At 44.3% G+C, this 17,910-nt stretch overlaps 1 protein-coding gene across 1 annotated transcript in view; it reads left to right on the top strand.

The window, feature by feature from the left end:
• sdk1a (sidekick cell adhesion molecule 1a) overlaps positions 1-17,570 on the top strand; it is a 76,877-nt gene extending 59,307 nt beyond the window's left edge. Inside the window, exons 25-39 of the mRNA XM_071522766.1 lie at positions 2,241-2,344; positions 2,514-2,584; positions 4,144-4,285; positions 5,122-5,178; positions 5,413-5,514; positions 6,862-6,977; positions 11,310-11,496; positions 11,641-11,778; positions 11,872-12,033; positions 12,184-12,309; positions 12,717-12,881; positions 13,367-13,504; positions 14,540-14,660; positions 14,749-14,878; positions 15,552-17,570. Of these exons, the coding sequence (XP_071378867.1) occupies positions 2,241-2,344; positions 2,514-2,584; positions 4,144-4,285; positions 5,122-5,178; positions 5,413-5,514; positions 6,862-6,977; positions 11,310-11,496; positions 11,641-11,778; positions 11,872-12,033; positions 12,184-12,309; positions 12,717-12,881; positions 13,367-13,504; positions 14,540-14,660; positions 14,749-14,878; positions 15,552-15,857 (2,065 nt within the window). The 3' untranslated portion in view covers positions 15,858-17,570. The remainder of the gene's footprint in view (positions 1-2,240; positions 2,345-2,513; positions 2,585-4,143; positions 4,286-5,121; positions 5,179-5,412; positions 5,515-6,861; positions 6,978-11,309; positions 11,497-11,640; positions 11,779-11,871; positions 12,034-12,183; positions 12,310-12,716; positions 12,882-13,366; positions 13,505-14,539; positions 14,661-14,748; positions 14,879-15,551) is intronic.
• Positions 17,571-17,910: the final 340 nt, after the last annotated feature.

Raw genomic sequence — 17,910 nt, 5'->3', positions numbered from 1 at the left:
GATAGGAATGAAAATCCCACAGCACAATTTTTCTCAGAAGTTTTCTTACAGCACCCCAATCTGCAAGATTTGTTTAGGATGACATCTTAGACCCTAATTAGTTAAAGGAATCTGTAAGAAATTTTGTAATGTTTATCCATCCTCAGGCAGAAGAGTGGACAGAGAAGGGAGGATATGAGGAATTCTCAAAGTGAACCGAGATGAGAAGTAGAACGCAGAAGGCAGATTTTTATTTAATTATTATTCAAATATCCAAAAAGGTTTGGGGAGCAAAAAAACATAAACCAAAAGACCGCCAGGGAGAAGAGAGTAATCATAATCACTGCAGAACAGTAGAGAATCTCAGTCACCTAATCACACAGGCACAGCAGGAGCTGTTCTCTCTCTTTCTCTTCATCCCTTTTTCCCACTCTGCCTTCATGCTCTCAAGACTCTATCTCTCGTTTGTCCCTTGTTTCCCTCTATAACCATTTTTACCTTTTTATCTGTCATTTCTCACCCTCCCTCCCTCCCCCTCCTTCGCCCTCCTTCTCCCTCCTTCTCTCCATCAACAGCCAACGCTTTCAAGTCATCAGCCATATGTATTTTTTTCTTCATTCATCCTCAAACAACCCCTCCTCCTCCACCCCCCTTCAAGTCACCCCCCACCCACCCATCCATCCCCCTCCATTCCCCTGCCATCTCTTCCTTTACCATTCGTCTGTCTTTATCCCTCCATCCTCTCCTCTCTGGTGTAACTGTTATTACCGCAGCAGGTGATGGGGGTCGGGCTGGATGGCTACTCCAACTTCTGATGACAGCCTGAGTAGCAGGACTATGATGAGGGTTTATTAGTGTATGAGTGTGTGTGCAGGCTTGTGCAAATGTGGATGTGTGTGTGTGTGTGTGTGTGTGTGTATGCGTGTCTGTGTCTCCTGTTCTGTGCTGCATGACTGTTTGTGTGCCTTCCTTCCTGAGCTATCAGAGGGCTATTTGAGATGCTGAAGACTGTTCTCTCAGTGTGTCTGCATCAGTCTGTTTCAACCTCCCTCCTGCCTCAGGGAGAGTCTATCTGCCATGATGGCGGTGGTGCTGTTGTTGTTTTGATGCTGTTTGGAGCTCATTCTAACGCTGAATACTCCCATCGCAACGCCGAATGGAGGAATTAGCTTGCATTCGTGTGTGCTCAGACACTCACAGCCTTACTTGTTATCTATCCTTAATTGTTGTTTTCCACTGAGACATCTTTGGTACCAAAACATCTAAGTCCCCAGGCTGATGCGCACACACACACACACTTGCAAACACCGTCCTTAGCACCCTCCCAATGCTGTTGGTGCCCCACCCTCTCTGAGCCTTGTGCCTTTGATGTCCTATTCCTACGATACCCACAATCCCACAGGGCCATTTCTTGTCCCTTATCCCTGGCTCATTATTATACAAGAAGACACTTGAGCTGTTCGCTGTCCTCTGCTGAATTTGTAACCGGTCCTCTGTAGTCTCCTAGACACTTGGTAAATAATGTCTAGAGGAAGACCTTATAGGTATATGTGCTGGAGGGGTAGAAGAGAATGGAAATTATTAAATGCAGCCCGCTTGTTAACAACAGATTAAATGGATTAAAAATGAGGCCTCCTTAAATTTGAATAAATTTGCCACAGTGTATAGTAGAAGGTACATTTAGAGTATTAGCATGCTGAAAGGAGCCAACCACCAGACTTCTTCAGCTATTCCATAATGATGGCTGTCTGTTGATTGCACTGATTGTAAGTGGCTCTAGAGACAAGTGTTTTCAAAATGACTGATGTAAATGGTTATTCTGTGCTTTAGTAATAAATTCACCTTGTATAGAGGAGAAATGCAGATACGATGTTGTGGTAATATGGTGGTAGAAATAGTGGTGGGGAGACAATTAGGAAAGTTATAAGACAATTATTTTTCAAGACCCCCGCCTATTCTTCCAAGGCCACTGAAGGGAAAATAAGCTTGTGAGTAGAGGAGAAGGTGGTATTGAAATAAAGGTGTTCCCAGGTTGTTAACCATTACTGGCACCGCAATTACATTCTCATCAATGACCTGCTGTATAAACTAATGTTTTCACAAACATATAGGTATTTCACATTGATTGGTATTCCTGAAATCAATAGCAATGGAATGATTATAACATTTGTTTTTGTGTGTTTGTGCGTGCTTGTGTACTTGTGTGTTTGTGTGTGTGTGTGTGTGTGTGTGTGTATATGTGTGCGTGTGTGTTTCTATAGGCTGAAGCCCTTCACATCATACAAGCTACGGATGCTGGCCACGAACGATATAGGAGATAGTGCCCTTAGCAAAGAGACGGAGGCAGTTACAACTCTACAGGATGGTGAGAAACGAAAGGGGAAGAAGGGGAAATATGGGGATTTGAAAGCATGAGAGAGAAGGACTGTAGGGGATTTGGGAGGGAGCAGAAGAGAGGGAATGGAGATGAGGCAACTCCCTGTTTCCCTCTCTTTCGCTTTCTCTATCTCACTGTCTCTCCTATTTCTCTCCAGTGCCTGATGAGCCTCCAGTCATCCTTGCAGTGAAACCGTCAACCACCACCTCAATCCTGGTGCAGTGGAAGGTATTTACACACACATACACACACACACACACACACACACACACACACACACACACACACACAGATCCAATATCATCTGCTTCAGACATTTGACTAACACAGAGACTCCGGAGACACATGTACCAACACACCTACACACACACATGCGTACACACACACAGAGCACAGGGTAATTACTTACACAGAGAATGGCAACCCCTGCAGTCTGCGGTGTTTGTTTGCATGCATGTGTGTGTGCGTACATTTGTGCGTGCATGCCCCTGTGTGTGTGGATGTAATTAATGTCATTATTTATTGAACCTGGAAAGGTCAGGGGGCAACACAGATGAACAGAGAGGTAGAGAGAGGGAGGGAGGGATAGACAGAACTGGGAGGGGGAGAGAAATGAGCAAACCCCTAATGAGGAAAGATCAGCAGGAGAGATGTTAGAGGGCAAGAGATGCAAAATCAACAAATGTCCAACAGGAGAGGAAAACGAGAGGGAGCTGTGGAAAAATGGAGCAATGGTGACATGTGAACAGGCAGTAAATATAGCCTGGCTACTTCACTACTTTCCCTCACCCCTTCTATTCTGTTTGGAAATGTCTTGTCTCACTTCTTCTAGCCTTATGTCAAAGCGGAAGGGGGCTATGAAAAACAAAGTCACCGGCAATTTCATCATGCTTTACGAGAGTGCCAAAGCCATTGAAGCATCACTTTGTCTGTGCGGGTTAGAGCCAGACCAATCCACCGGCTCCTTTAAAGTGGACTATACTGATACAAGGCTGCTCTGCCAGCCTGCCAGTGTCCTGTCAGTCAGTTGCTCCACAATGACTACACTCAGACAATGATAATGGGCACAGCGTGGCATTCTGGGAAGGCGAGAGCTGGAGCAGACCCAAACTGTAAAGTTTCTTGTTGAGAGGTGGAGTAATAATACTTCTTTGTGTGTGTGTGTGTGTGTGTGTGTGTGTGTGTGTGTGTGTGTGTGTGTGTGTCTCTAATATTACAGCCAACACCCCTGATGTTGTTGTTGTCAATGAAAATCTTAGAGAGGTGTTCGTTTTAGAGGTTGGCTGTACTTTTGACTACAGCCTAGAGGAAGCCTTTCTAACCAAGATTCTAAAATATAAACAGCTGGAGCAGACCATTTCACAGCTAGGCTACAAGTGTAAACTTTTAGTTTTCATATTTGGCAGCCTGGGTCATGTGCACAAGCTAGTTGTGAGGGGCCTTCAAATGGCTGGTCTCCGTAAGAGAAAGGCCAAGCAGTTAGCAAGGTATTGTTCAGTATCTGCTACCATTGGCAGCCACTCAATATGGAGAAGGCGTTTGCTTGAAGTGGATCCATTCTGTTATCTTTCGACCTGCCATTATTATCATCCTGTGTGTATGCAAGAATGTGGTTGCCAATTAGGCACTTATGTAACTGACTGACTCCTAATATCTGACTGCATTCATAATGTTTATGTCCTTTGTATGCTTGTATTTATGTGGACATAAATAAATAATTTAAATGTGTGTGTTTGTGCGTGTGTGTGTGTGTGTGTGTGTGTGCCTGCCTGTTTGGGTGTTTCCAGCGTCCCAGTGATGAGAGTATTAATGGGGTGTTGATTGGGTACCGGCTCTACTATAGAGAGCTCCCTGTAAACACCACCCACTCCGCTGCAACAGAAGTCATGGCAACCAAAAACAACACCACAACAAGTGCCCTCATCACAAGTGAGTAGTATTGCTACTACTGGAATTGTTTTAGGAATTTAGAGAACCATATTTCCATAATCAACACAGTGCAATTCCCCCCTAATCGCATCTCTCCTCTGAGATGCACACAAACTTCCATTTACCATACAAAACCTGGTCCGGAAACAGCTGTTTTAAAGGCAGGGGGGTGGCGGAGTGAGTATGGAGATGATCTTTCAAGTGGAAGGCCGGGGTTCAAGCCCTTGTGTCAGCAAGCATCCTCCCTGCTGAACTATCCTTAAGCACATCATTGAATCCCAACCAGCTCCAGGTCTGCTGCTCTGTAGCTGACCCTGCACTCTGAGCTGCCTGTGGAGGGGGGCAAGAGAAAAGATCATTTCCCCTTGGGCGAGAAATAGAGTTTCAGAAAACAATAATAATAGGTTTCAGAAGAGTGTAGTTGTATCAACAAATCCCCCCCTGGAGCAAATACGGGTTCAATGTCTCTCTCAAAGACACTTTGGCTGGGATGGACTGTGGCCCACTTGTCACCAGACAGTTTGTTTTACCGTGAGGCCACCCCTATTCCACTATAATACTGCAATAATAAAACACTGTTATGCACTGCAGAGCTGAAAGTACTTTATAATAGATTGAGTACCTGCTTGACTGAGATTGGCAGGTGGACAATTCTGGGTCCATCCAAGTTCCATTGAGGCTGACAAGCTTATTAAAACATAAAAGTATTTCAGATGATTTCCTCTGCCATTAAATAAAATCTTTGATTGAATGGTATTATAATGTCAAAATTTATTGTTAAACTTGAAACATTTATTGATTTGCTCTCCCTTCATTTTTCTCTCACTCTCCCCAAGCCAAGAGCACCTTCAAGACAGTCAGCAGTGCCTCGCTAACAGAGTTTGAGTTGACACGTAAGTGCTTTAAGATTGAACTAGCTAGCCAAGCCGAGCCAAATGATGACAGAGCTGGACCAAAAGGTTCAAGGATCTTTATGATTTAGTTGTTTGATAAGCATCCAGCTTCTCTTCTTGGCAATACCATCGATCTATAGAACCAGAAGTAGTGGCAATCACAGCCAGCAGTTAAACAGATGGTTTGCATGTGTATTGTGTATATGTTGTCTAATTATCATCATTTCTCGACAGAACTGAAGAAGTTCAAACGCTACCAGATTGTTATGACGAGCTACAATATCATCGGAGAGAGCCCGCCCTCCAGCCCGGTGGAGGTGTCTGTTGGGGAGGCAGGTAGGTGGAAACAGAAAGACTCTGTCTGATTGATCAGGACATAGGACTAGATTGGTCTACATATCATGGTTATGATGAGTTTACACATGTAGGTCATGATGCCAGTAGTGCCAGGTATGTGGAATCACTACATGGACCATTTCAGTATAGAATGTTGTTTAGCCAGCTCCTCTCCTCTCCCGCATCTTAAGCATCTAATATTTTGTTTGAAGTTAGCTTTTGGGCAACATAAAGGAACATCTAGTTTGAAGCTGAGTCTTTTAGATCATTGCGGCTATTACGTCAGTCACCTTGGGGTAAAATGATTTTTTCCCCCTCCTTTTCTTTATTTACGCTTCCTTCTCATTCTATTATTCTCTTTATCTCTCTGCTCTGCCTGCTTCCTGTCTGTCACTCTTGCCCTATCTGGCGCTCTGGCTGCCCTCTCCATCCCTTCTCTGACTTGCTTTGCCCCGTGCTGCCTCCTGTCTTTCTCTCCTTGTCCCCTAGAGTGACATTGCCTTTGAAAGGCTTAGTGGTGTTCTGTAATAGGGGATGTGTGTGTGTGTGTGTGTGTGTATGTGTGTGTGTGTGTGTGTGTGTGTGTGTGTGTGTGTGTGTGTGTGTGTGCGTGCGTGCGTGCATGCACACACCTGAATGTCGTCAGATGCTGTGCGAGGTCATCCATTCTGCAGTGACGGCCCAACCCCTGTTTAACTTTCACCAGAGAGTCAAGCCACGGATCCATTAGGCAGACGGGAGTGCAAATATATCTCTCACGCATGCACACGCACAGACAGACGTCACACACACACACACACACACACATACACACTCACATACACACACATTGCTGCAATACCTTGTTAGAAACCACAAGCATGTGAGTGTGCAGTCACACACATGCACATTTTGATATTAATACTCACACAGTCTTGTCATCTCTCTCTAGCAACAGGGCAATCTCACACTCTCCCTTCTATCACACCAATGTAGCATTGCCAATTTCCCATTCAAGGTGTGTGTGTGTGTGTGTGTGTGTGTGTGTGTGTGTGTGTGTGTTTGTGTGTGAAAGTTTAGTAGGCCATACACACCACATGCAGGGAAGTGAGAGGTGAGGATGAGGACGGGGAGGGGGAGGAAGAAAAAGCCGGAGGGGGAGAGGGGGATGATGAAATGTGGTGATATGGCCTTTTCTCTAGCCTTGGGTCCACACCGGGGCGTGTACATGTGTGTACATGCATATGTGTGTTACAGCGGGGTAACAAGGAAGTGCCTTAGGCCCATTCTAATTGGAAGCAAAGAAACATATATTCCCTCTCCACCACCCAGCTAACTGTCTAACCCCACCCCACCCACCCCCTCCAGCTCCATCGGTGGCCCCCCAGTCTATCAGAGTGTCGGCTGTGGCTCCCACCATCCTGGAGCTGACCTGGGACACACCCCCCCTCGAGACCCAGAATGGACTCATCCAGGGATACAAGGTGACATGCAGACTGACAAACAGACACACATACACCACATACACATACACACACAAAGAATGAATTGGGACAGGTACATGTAAGACAAAAATAAAGACCCAAACACAGAAATGAGTACTTGTCAGTCCATGTCATACAAACACATAAATGTTTGATGTCTCTGTCTTTTTCAAACCGTCTCTCTTCCTGTCTTGGAAGGATTTTTCTCAGTTGCACCTTCAAGTGTCCTATAGAAAAAAAAGACAGAGAAGTAAGTTAGAAGAAGAATCTGAATATCCTTTAATGGCTTCAATATCACTCCTCTCTCTGTCTCCCCCCCTCAGTTCCCCTGTCCCTCCCCCTTGCTCTTAGAACTTCAAACACAAGGTTATCTGTCCTGCTGTAGACACATTGATTTCTGCGGGAGGAGAAGGAAAAGGAAAAAAGAAGGGAATGTAATATTTGCAGAGTGAAGGAATAAGACGAGCAAGTGATCCCTGTAGAATCCTGATTAGAGGAGAGGATCGAGGGAATAAGTTAAACTCCCAGAGACGGATGTACGCGGGGTGGGAGTGCGAGGGAGAGGGGGTTAAGGAGATTAAGAAGAGAGAAAGAGTAAAGATAGAATATTTAATGAATTTATAGGTGCTGACTTCTGTTAACCCTCCTACATTGTTAGATGAGGGGCTCAAAACACCATGACTGGGTTTTGAAGCCAAGGAGTGCTGAAGGTAAACTTCATTACAAGTGTGCTGTTCGGCAATTTAAAACAGCATTGAAGTTTTTCTATAATGCCCTAGTGGGCTTGTTAAACACACTAGCCGTGACGGGTTATGGGTTAACGGATAATACCAGACTATGCCAATCCTGTTTCTGTCAAGTGAGATCTCTCAAACACGCCAGACTGGAAAAGGTTGTTTAATAGGATTCTGGGCAATAATGAGTGTGCAAATTAGTACAAATCCTCGCCGTATCAACAGTTGAGAATTTATATTTCTTAATCTTAATAATTCCCAGCTCAAAATCATTGCTATCATAATGACAACTTTAAGACCAACACAGAAAGGAACACAATCCAAGAGGACACCAACAACATTAACATGCTGTTCCTACCAAATGGGTGAAACATCGTCTAATTGAAGTGCAGCAGACGCAAACAGATGTGAGAAGATAAAATTCCTCCTGTGCTCCACCGACATCCAGCTGCTGTTTTTCACCATCAAGTGGCAGATCCTAAATCTATTCTTTTGCAAAAGGTTGTTTAGAAAATCCATTTAAGAGTTCTTGATCTCATCAAATCAGATCATGGCCGTGTTCATCAGCTGTGAAAAATTTTAATTGTGTTGTTAGAATAATCCTGATTGTCTCCTTTCAAAAATAGCAGCTGTAAAAAAGGGGGGGACTAGGATTTAAAAAATGGCCTTGGACTTTTGACTCAACCTATCCACAGATACTTCATCCCACTCCCTGCCCCTCACAAGTTGGACACATTAGAATAAAGTGTCACCAGAGATATAGCCCATTTTTTATAGAATCTGTGGAGTGGAAATTGGTATTTTACATCTATTGTGATACATTTTAATTATAAATTCAACAGTTGGAGCCTGGGGTAAAACAGAGATGGTATAATGCTGCCCTCAAGTGCTCCTAATAAGCTCCTACTTGCAAATTCAGAAGTGGTAAATATGGCTTGTTGCACTTTCTAATAATTTAAGTTGTGAATAATAATAAAATGGAGCCTGAAACAAAAGTAGCTCTTTGGTGGCTGTTGGTGTATTTTATCAAACAGTACAGAGATACTTTGTGCTGCAAAACATTGTTGAGCATACATGACAGCTAAAACTTAAACAAAGAGTCAAAACAGAAACCTATAAGATTAATTTACCCAAAATTCCACTCAATAACATATAATCGCTTTTACCATCAATTGTTGACACAGCTTCAATACTCAAAACCATTTTTCCCTCAAAACGTCACATCTTGGCAACTGGGGTTTCATGGAAAATCCCAGCTTTCCCAGTCCTTGTTGGGTCGCTCATGCACGCTGAACCCATAATTATATTTCCAACAGTGCTTACGGACAGCATAATAGCTAGAATACTGAATGGCGACGTTATACCACTGCATGTTAATGTTGCCGGAACTGACACGTTAGTTCTAATGCCAAATAAATCAATCTGACATTTTGCCAGATCTCTGTGTATCGGTCTCGCTCGGTCCACCACCGGCCCACAGAGCGACTGACTCACCAGGAAAACTCCCAGTACAGCGAAAGGCCAGCCTGCCTGTGCGTGTAAAGGCCATGGTTTCATGATCTGATTATAATATGAATGAGCTGAGAAACCATACATGATGAGGTACCCAGGTGGTTGATTGGTCTCGTATGCTTGTCAGGGAAAATGTCCATGTGCTGCGCTTGCATGGGTTTATATCTGGCACATGCTATGCTCTGATTCACATCGCTCCACATTTTCCAGTCCATTTTCACTGATAGCCAAAAATATTTAGCTTCAAGTAAATTAAACGCCATGAGAAGAAGTACTGTGACAGCTGCTGTGGCTACTTTCTCGCTCTGAGGGCTTGTGTGTATACAAAATACTTTTGCTGACTCATTTCAAATGCATGAAGTTCAGTCAGCTATGTCACCTTGTGGTTAGTGTATGCCCAGAGATTTCCGTATGAGTTGGGCTGTTCCTTGGCTCTCAGCTGTTGCTCTCCAAGGATAAACGATGGGAATCTATTACATTTGATATAAAAACAATTATTCCTCCTGTACTTCAGAGCAGTTGCCATTGATATCTGAAAAAGTTTCCTCTATATGTACAATATGAAGTGATTCACAGAGGGTCAGATTGAATGCAAGTACCTGTAGCTGTAGGTCTAAGAAATATTTTGGAGGATATGCACCTGGGAAGTAATGGTTTGGGCTGGGAGCAAGCTTTAAAGAGTGTCTTAACTGACCTGCTGTAATGCATTAAACAGATTTTTATTGGATATGCATTTACTGTATATAGGCTGTTTTACTAAAAGTAATATATTGTATGTCTCTATCTTTTTTTGCTCTTATTAAATATAGGTTGGTACATTTGTAAAAGAAAAAATAATAATGGAAGTCAAGGATACAGGATACATTCTTTATTCAGTGCAGATTTGGTAACACATTTGTCAAATCAGCACAGTTATGTGAAACTTAATGACAATAATGATACATCAGTAAGTTAGTCTGTCTAAAGTGCCGAAAAGCCGCAGACAATATTCCTCAATAACTACTGCAGAGCCTGAACTATGAACCAAAATATAATTTAAAAAAATACATCATAAAGTTGGATGTGCTTTAAATTAAAAAAGCAATTCCAGGAGTCATTAAAGTGAAATTCATTAGCTACAAGCTACAAGGTCCTAATACTGATATTGCTGTCATCTTAATTAGTACAATAATCAGGCTTTTGTATTTCAACTTGCAAGGATCAAACAAAATGTCCTGTGTCTTGTCTTGGTTCATCAATAGCTCATAGGTCACTTCCATGCCACTGGTTCCTTTCCACATGGGCCTGTGCAGTCTGCAAATGAAACTGGGAAGGGCAAATGGGCCTACCTAAGGTTTCTTACAATGCTATGCTCAGGGAATTAAACTACACTATCAAACAATGAATGGCATTTACATTTTGTACTGTTAGCCTAATGCATATAATTGCCATTTCATTTCATTGAACTTATGATCTAATCAGGGAGAATTTGCACTGAATGTAATTGTTACCAGGTAGTCTAAAGTTAGAATGATGCCATCGCAAGAAAATGCAAGCAGAACAATCCATTATCTATGCCCTTTTTAATGCAATGATGCCAACAATGCTTTTCAGCAACCTCATCTCCAGTAGTAATGCTGTAATGTGCTTCTAATGAAACCAGACTTGGCAGGACTTTGTCACAACATCTTAGATGAACATCTTTTTTTTCCTATAAAATTGGCCTGCTGAAGACTCTTTTTTGTACTGCATATCTTATATGTAGTAGAACTGTATATCTTCATACATGCATGGTAAAGCACACACATATCTAGACCAGTGGTATCCATAATAGCTATGAGTTCCAGCTACCATCTTTCTATGGCACTGTCAACACTAAAACTACTCTCTCTGTAGCCTTTTCTCTGTCCCCAGCAAAACAGCACATTTGTATTTTATATGGATTGATTAGGCTACCTCAGGAGCAAGGGACAGAGAGTAAAGAAGGTAATAAGAATAGATGACAGAAGAGAAGGGAAGCAGAGGAGAAAACAGGAGGTATGGATGCTTGTTGGGAGGATTAGGGATAATAGAGCCTTCGTTGCTGACGGTGTTTCCCGTGTTGCAGATCCACTACTGGGAGAGGGACAAACAGAACCAGAGTGAGAAGGTGAAGGTGATCTTTGTCCCGGACACGCGCGTGCACCTGGTCAACCTCACCAGCTACACACCTTATCTGGTCACACTGACTGCCTTCAACACAGCTGGAGACGGGCCGCCCAGCGAGCCCCGCGGGGCCAGGACCCTGCAGTCTGGTAGGTAGAGGGCCTGGTCTGATTCGGGCTATGTACGGTTCTGTAAAAGAAAAAAAAAACAAGCATCATATCATAGCCTGTTTTAATTCTTTCTTTGCTATATTCTCTCTTCTGCTTCTTGGATCATCCTCCATGTGTCCCCAGCTCCCAGCCAGCCCAGCTACCTGTCCTTCTCAGAGGTGACAGGGGGGAGCGTCAACGTGTCCTGGGGAGCTCCTCTCACTCCTAATGGACAGCTGGAGGGCTACAGGGTGGTCTACCAGCCCACTGCTCCTGTACAAGGTATGCACCCAAACACACACACACACGCACTCATACACACACACATTTCGAGGAGGACACTGACTTTTCCTTTTATTGTCTGTGTGAGAGCAGGAGTGAGTAAAGTGGTGACAGTGGATGTGAAGGGCAGCTGGCAGCGCTGGCTGAAGGCTCGAGACCTGACCAAAGGAGTGACCTACACTTTCAGCGTTCAGGCTCGCACAGTTAGCTATGGACCCCCCATACATGCCAACATGACTGCACAGCCCATGCAAGGTGAGCAAGGGGTGTGTGTGTGTGTGTGTGTGTGTGTGTGTGTGTGTGTGTGTGTGTGTGTGTGTCACTCATATGCAAGCATCCATGTGTATAGTTTGGGGTTGTGGGGGATCTCAACTATCTCTCTAACACTCCTGTTACATACTACAGGCACCCCTGGTTCACCTATGGAAATGTCCATTACCAAGTCGTCCTCTGCCCTCGCTATCCATTGGTCAGAGGGAGATACAGGGGCGGGACCTATAATTGGCTATGTTATTGAGGCGCGTCCCTCAGGTAAGCTGAAACACAAATGTCACATGTCAATCATAACTTTTATTTCACACCTTTTCCAACAATTCATCATTTGCACTAATTATTTTTCTCTCTTATTTACCAAGAGGCACGTTAACCTTAACAAGCACAGCTTTCTCCAGTTTAGCTTCTGATTTATTAAGACTATGTTATGCAAATCAAGTCAGTCTCAATTCTCCAATTAGAATACCTGAGGCGCAATATACGCACTAAATCCCAGGTGTCTACCACATTTCCAGGTGCAAAATGTTTGTGTATTTAGTAAATAACCCTCTTACTAACCCTCCCTTCTTCTCGCTCTCTCTCTCTCTCTCTCGCTCTCTCTCTCTCTCTCTCTCTCTCTCTCTCTCTCTCTCTCACTCTCTCTCTCTCTCTCTCTATCTCTACAGATGAAGGAGTGTGGGATTCTTTCATCAGACTCCTCCCTCCCAGCAGCAGGTCTGTTTCAGTGCCGCTGGAGCGACTGAGGTCAGGGATCAGTTATGAGTTCAGAGTCATTGCTGTGAATCGCCACGGTTACGGGCAGCCTAGTACACCCTCCGCTGCACTTGCTGGTAAATGGTAAACACACACACACACAAACATGCAAGCATGTGCACACCCAAACACATAAAAATGTGTGCACACACATATACATACACGCACATACAACACACACACCGGAGGAGATGATTCTCATTGAAAAAGGAGATGGCCAAACCTAGGACGATCCAACTTGTCTGATTGGGGTTTGACTGGATTTCTACTTCATTCCATACAATCTAGGAAGTTAATGCTATTGCTGCGATGTGTCTTAGTGTCTGCTGCCATCTAGAGGCAGAGTCAAGCTACTACAGCTGCACACACTGTAGAAGTACAAGGCATTACTTAAAACAAATCTATGCTATTGTTGCCATTCTATGGCATATCAGATAATAAAAACGATGGGGAAAACTACACATGTAGCACCCATGTGGGCTAAAGAAACCATATAAAGTATCTGAAACGCCTCCCTGATATATCTGCCCACCCCTCTCTTCCTCCCTTCCTCTGCCTGCAGCGCTGTCGGAGCGTCCTTTCTATGAGGAGTGGTGGTTCCTGCTGGTCATGGCTCTGGTGGGACTCATCCTCATCCTGGTCCTGGTCTTCACACTGCTGCTGCACGGACACAGCAACAAGTACAAGGCCTGTAGCACAGGTGTGTGGCTCTGCTGCTCTGTCTGATGTGATACTTTATTCATCATCATAGGGAAATTCTCTTGTCGCACTCGAACCCAGGTCCTCTGATTGAAGGGGCGGCCTCGCCATGCCAACCTACTGTGTGTTAGCTTGTCTGACATCTTGCCTGGTGCCTCGTCTAATCTTCTAAAGCTTTCATCCTTCATGTTGAGGGTTGCGGCTCTCACCCTGTTTACATCTAGGTTTCCTCTTCTTCTGGGCCCCCTGTGATGTTCACAGGTGCGGGTGCAGTGCAGTGTGTGTGTGTGTGTGTGTGTGTGTGTGTGTGTGTTTGCATCCATGCCAACATCTATAACACAAACCTAGCTCTGCCAAGCACAGGTTATATCAGGACACAGTTTTTAATCTGAGTTGCCACGGAAACCTTGGCACAACCTCTGGGCAGAAGAGCAATCAAACAGAGGGTTGGGGGGTGGGGTGAGGAGGAGGAGGGGGGGGGGGGGTAAAGGAGAGCAGTGGAGGGATTCAGACCACATAAACATCAGCAAAAACTAGCCACCACTAGTGATCAAAGAATGAATGGGAGTCATAGGGGCAACACCAAATGCTGTGTAGTTATTGGTCAAAATACCTTAAATCAACACCAGCACCTTGGTCTAAAAAAATAACATTTCTCCCAACTTGAAGCATGGCATGGTTTCCCCTACTGTTCCCATTTATGCAGGATCATTAGTGTATAAATTATGGAGACATCTGTTTGGGTGTTGCCAGAGAGCCAGATGATTCATTCTAGTAGATTCACTCTCGTTTCTTGGACTACTCTCAGGCCTAAGAAGCAGCTGAATATCCTATGAATAAAACAGGAGATTGAACCATAAACACAGTGTACCGCAAGAGAACCAATATCAAAAACGGTTATATGGAAAGAAAATCTCAGCCTCAGTCCCACATGAGTGACTGATATCTCTGCTTTATTTGATGTTACTTTCCCCAATTGATTTTACCTTCGCTGATTCCGTCTAATTCCATTTCCTTGTGCCTCTCTTCCCTCCAGGAAAGCATGTATCTACAGTGGAGGAGTCGGTAACCCTGGACAACGGAGGCTTCACTGCTCTGGAGCTCAACAGCAGGACACTCAACACCAAGAACTCCTTCCTGAAGAAGAACGGAACCAGGTACGCACACACACACACACACACACACACTTTCCTGACTTTCCTCAAAATTATCTCAGATTTACTGTCTGTGTGTGTGTGTGTCCAGGTCTCCTCCCAGGCCCAGTCCAGGCGGTCTCCACTACTCTGATGAAGACATCTGTAACAACTATAATGGTGCCGTTCTCACCGAGAGCACCACGCTCACAGAGAAACCTACTGAGGTCTCAGAGTCAGAGGTATGCTCTCTCTCTCTCTCTCTCTCTCTCTCTCTCTCTCTCTCTCTCTCTCTGAATCTCTCTCTCTCTCTTTCTGACTATCTTTCTCTCTCTCTCTCTCTCTCTCTGACTGTCTTTCTCTCTCTCTCTCTCTCTCTTTCTGACTGTCTTTCTCTCTCTCCCTTTCTCCATCTGTCTCTTTCTCCATCTGTCTCTCTCTCTCTCTCTCTCTCTCTCTTCAATTCAATTCAGTGAAGGTTTATTGGCATGATGTTTTGATAAAACATGTCGCCAAAGCAGAACGTTACTAATATAAACAATGAAATAATAGAACAATGAATAAAAACAACATTGAAAATGTAATGAATAATGTATATTGAGTAAAACTGACAAATACATAACACATAAAGGCAAATAAAAGGTAAGAAAATGCTCATTTCATATGTATATAGTTCTATAGATAGATACATAAGTCAAATAAATGGTGGTCATACATTGAAGCATATCTTGCTTTGTGACATGCAGTTACATATTTCCCTGTCTCTCTGTTTCTCTCTCATCAAATGTCAACGTCTAACCCCACTGGGTGTGTGTGTGTGTGTGTGTGTGTGTGTGTGTGTGTGTGTGTGAATGTCTGTGTTTGTGTCTGTGTGTGTGTGTGTGTGTGTGTGTGTGTGTGTGTGTGTGTGTCTAGTTAACGGACAGTGACTATGAGGACGAGCAGCCGAAGCACTCCTTCGTCAACCACTACATGAGCGACCCCACCTACTACAACTCCTGGAAGCGGCAGCCCAAAGGCCTGAAGGGGATCAGCGCTCCTTTCGGCTATGAGGAGTGCGCCACAGCGGACACGGAGCCCTACTACCAGACCGTGGTCACCCAGCACAGCACAGGCGGCGCGTACACACCCACGGGCCAGCCGGCGCACACGCACGTCAACCCTAACACTAACCCCCCGGGGTCGCGCACCCCCGTCACGGGATTCTCCTCCTTCGTGTGACTCTAGAGAGAGGAGCCCACGCAAATGATATACACACTTACACGACATGAAGGAGGGGGCCCGATGTGTGTTTGGACAAGAAGAAGGAGGGATGTAGGCGGAAGAGCGGGCGGCTTTTGGAGGAGAGGGGAGGATGGGATGAGGAGAGGCAGGATGGACTGGTGATGAAACACCCCTTCATGCCCCAAAGAACTGAACCTACACTCCTCACTCGCCTTCTCCCCTCGTTCACAAAGATCCTCACCGCGTCGACGAGTGTGTGTTCTGCTCCTAATCTTTTACGCCTCTATGTCACTGTGCTTACACACACAGTTACTTTTCTCTTTTGCGCACAAACATGCACACACACACACACACATTCACATCAACATATACTACTAGATATTCATGCCTATTCCAGAGACTCTCTAAAGAGAGCATGCTTTTGCGCTGTGAGATACTAGATGTGTCACTTTGTGTAACTGTAGGGGAGAGAATGGACCCAAAACAGTGGAACCTGGAACTATTGCACAATGCTATTTCATTTCTATTCTCCTTCTCCACACATACACACAAAAGTGCACAAATACACACACACACACACACTGTTACGCCTATTCTACATCTCCCTCTGGGAGAGAGAAACTTCTAGGAGGAGGAGAATTATTTAAAAAATGGCACACAAGGGAACGGCTTTTGTTGACGGACTGGTTCATGTACACAAACACCGAGCTGTCGGCTTTAAAAGACTACCACACAGCGGAAAAGAGAAAAAAAGAAAAAAAACAATCGATAATCACCGTTTTGAACTTGATGAGGGAGGGAGAGGGAGTGTGGGTGGGGGTTCTTCTGCAGCACTTAAGGCATTCTCAGTGTGAGTGTTGCGTGTTTTGTGGGAGCTACGTGTGATGGTTGGGTTTGGGTTGGAATATATGAAAAAATGTACCACCATGTTTTTTACTGTCTACTTCCTGTTGTCAACGCTCCCCGTCCCTCTGCCCCCCAAGCCATAATGCTTGCACTGAGCCGAGCCCCACACATTTTAATCTTATAGTTAATATTCTGCTGATCTTTGTTTTTATTTTAGTTGGGTTTTTTTTTTTACAAGTGTGTGTGTGTGTGTGCGAGTGCTTGTGTGTATGTGATGCGCACGCACACAAGCATGCGTGTATATGAATGGGTCTGTGCTTATTTCAGAAGCCTGTTCATCCGTCCCTGTTGTTCATCGCTAAGCAAAGTGTGCCATTGTATGTATGTCTGTCTGTGTATATTTTTAAGATGGATTTTGTACAGGGGAAACCTTTTTACTTGTGCTGTTGTGTGTAGTCTGGCCAAGTTTGTGTAGTTCAGAGTAAATAGTGAGCGCAGCACTGGAGCAAACTCACAGCTACCACTGACCTATTCACTGGAGAGAGGGAGCAGGAATAGGAGGACAGAGCGTCAAAAAGAGATTTTTACAAGAATCATAAAAACAAGGTGCAGTGAATGAGTGAGTGGAGGACAAAATTACAGCATATTTTGAATTAAGATGTATTTCTTGTTTAAACCGAGTGTGACTGAACTTTGAATCTCTCCATCTGCACCCTGGCCTCCCTCCGGAGGCCTTAACTCCGACAGCCAGGCGGACACGCACACACTTTGTACTTCTCTTCAAGTGCAAACAGACAGCGATTCAAATCATCTGTATGAGTTCTTGCTTATGTATTATTTAACCCCCCCCCCCCCTCCCCCCACTCCACCGCCCCAGCACCCCCCCCCCCCCCCCCCCTCTCTCACGCTTGTTTTAAGTCCCATACATTGTGTGAATAAATGGTCCTTGTTAAACAATATGGCTCCGTGTTCTGTGTTGAAGGAGAATTAACATCCCGGCATATGGTGTGTACATTATGTTAAATTAATTAAAGAGATGTCGTAACATTTGGGGATTTTAGTTGATTATTTTCCTACATTCCTACAAAGAAAGTCCTACATTTGACTTACAGTAACCCTAAACTGTTACTTAACATTACTAACTAGGCATGTGAGCATTTAGTGCCCTTCATTAAAATAGTAAAAGGAGGAAAGGACCAGGGTC

Source organism: Centroberyx affinis, unplaced genomic scaffold (genome assembly GCF_046629955.1).
Source record: "Centroberyx affinis isolate AG114_WGS23_722 - 3 ecotype Tasmania unplaced genomic scaffold, CSIRO-AGI_Caff_v1 ptg000100l_1, whole genome shotgun sequence".
Classification (NCBI taxonomy): domain Eukaryota; kingdom Metazoa; phylum Chordata; class Actinopteri; order Beryciformes; family Berycidae; genus Centroberyx; species Centroberyx affinis.
Note: the sequence above shows the minus strand (reverse complement) of the source record. Positions and strands in the feature narration are given on the sequence as shown.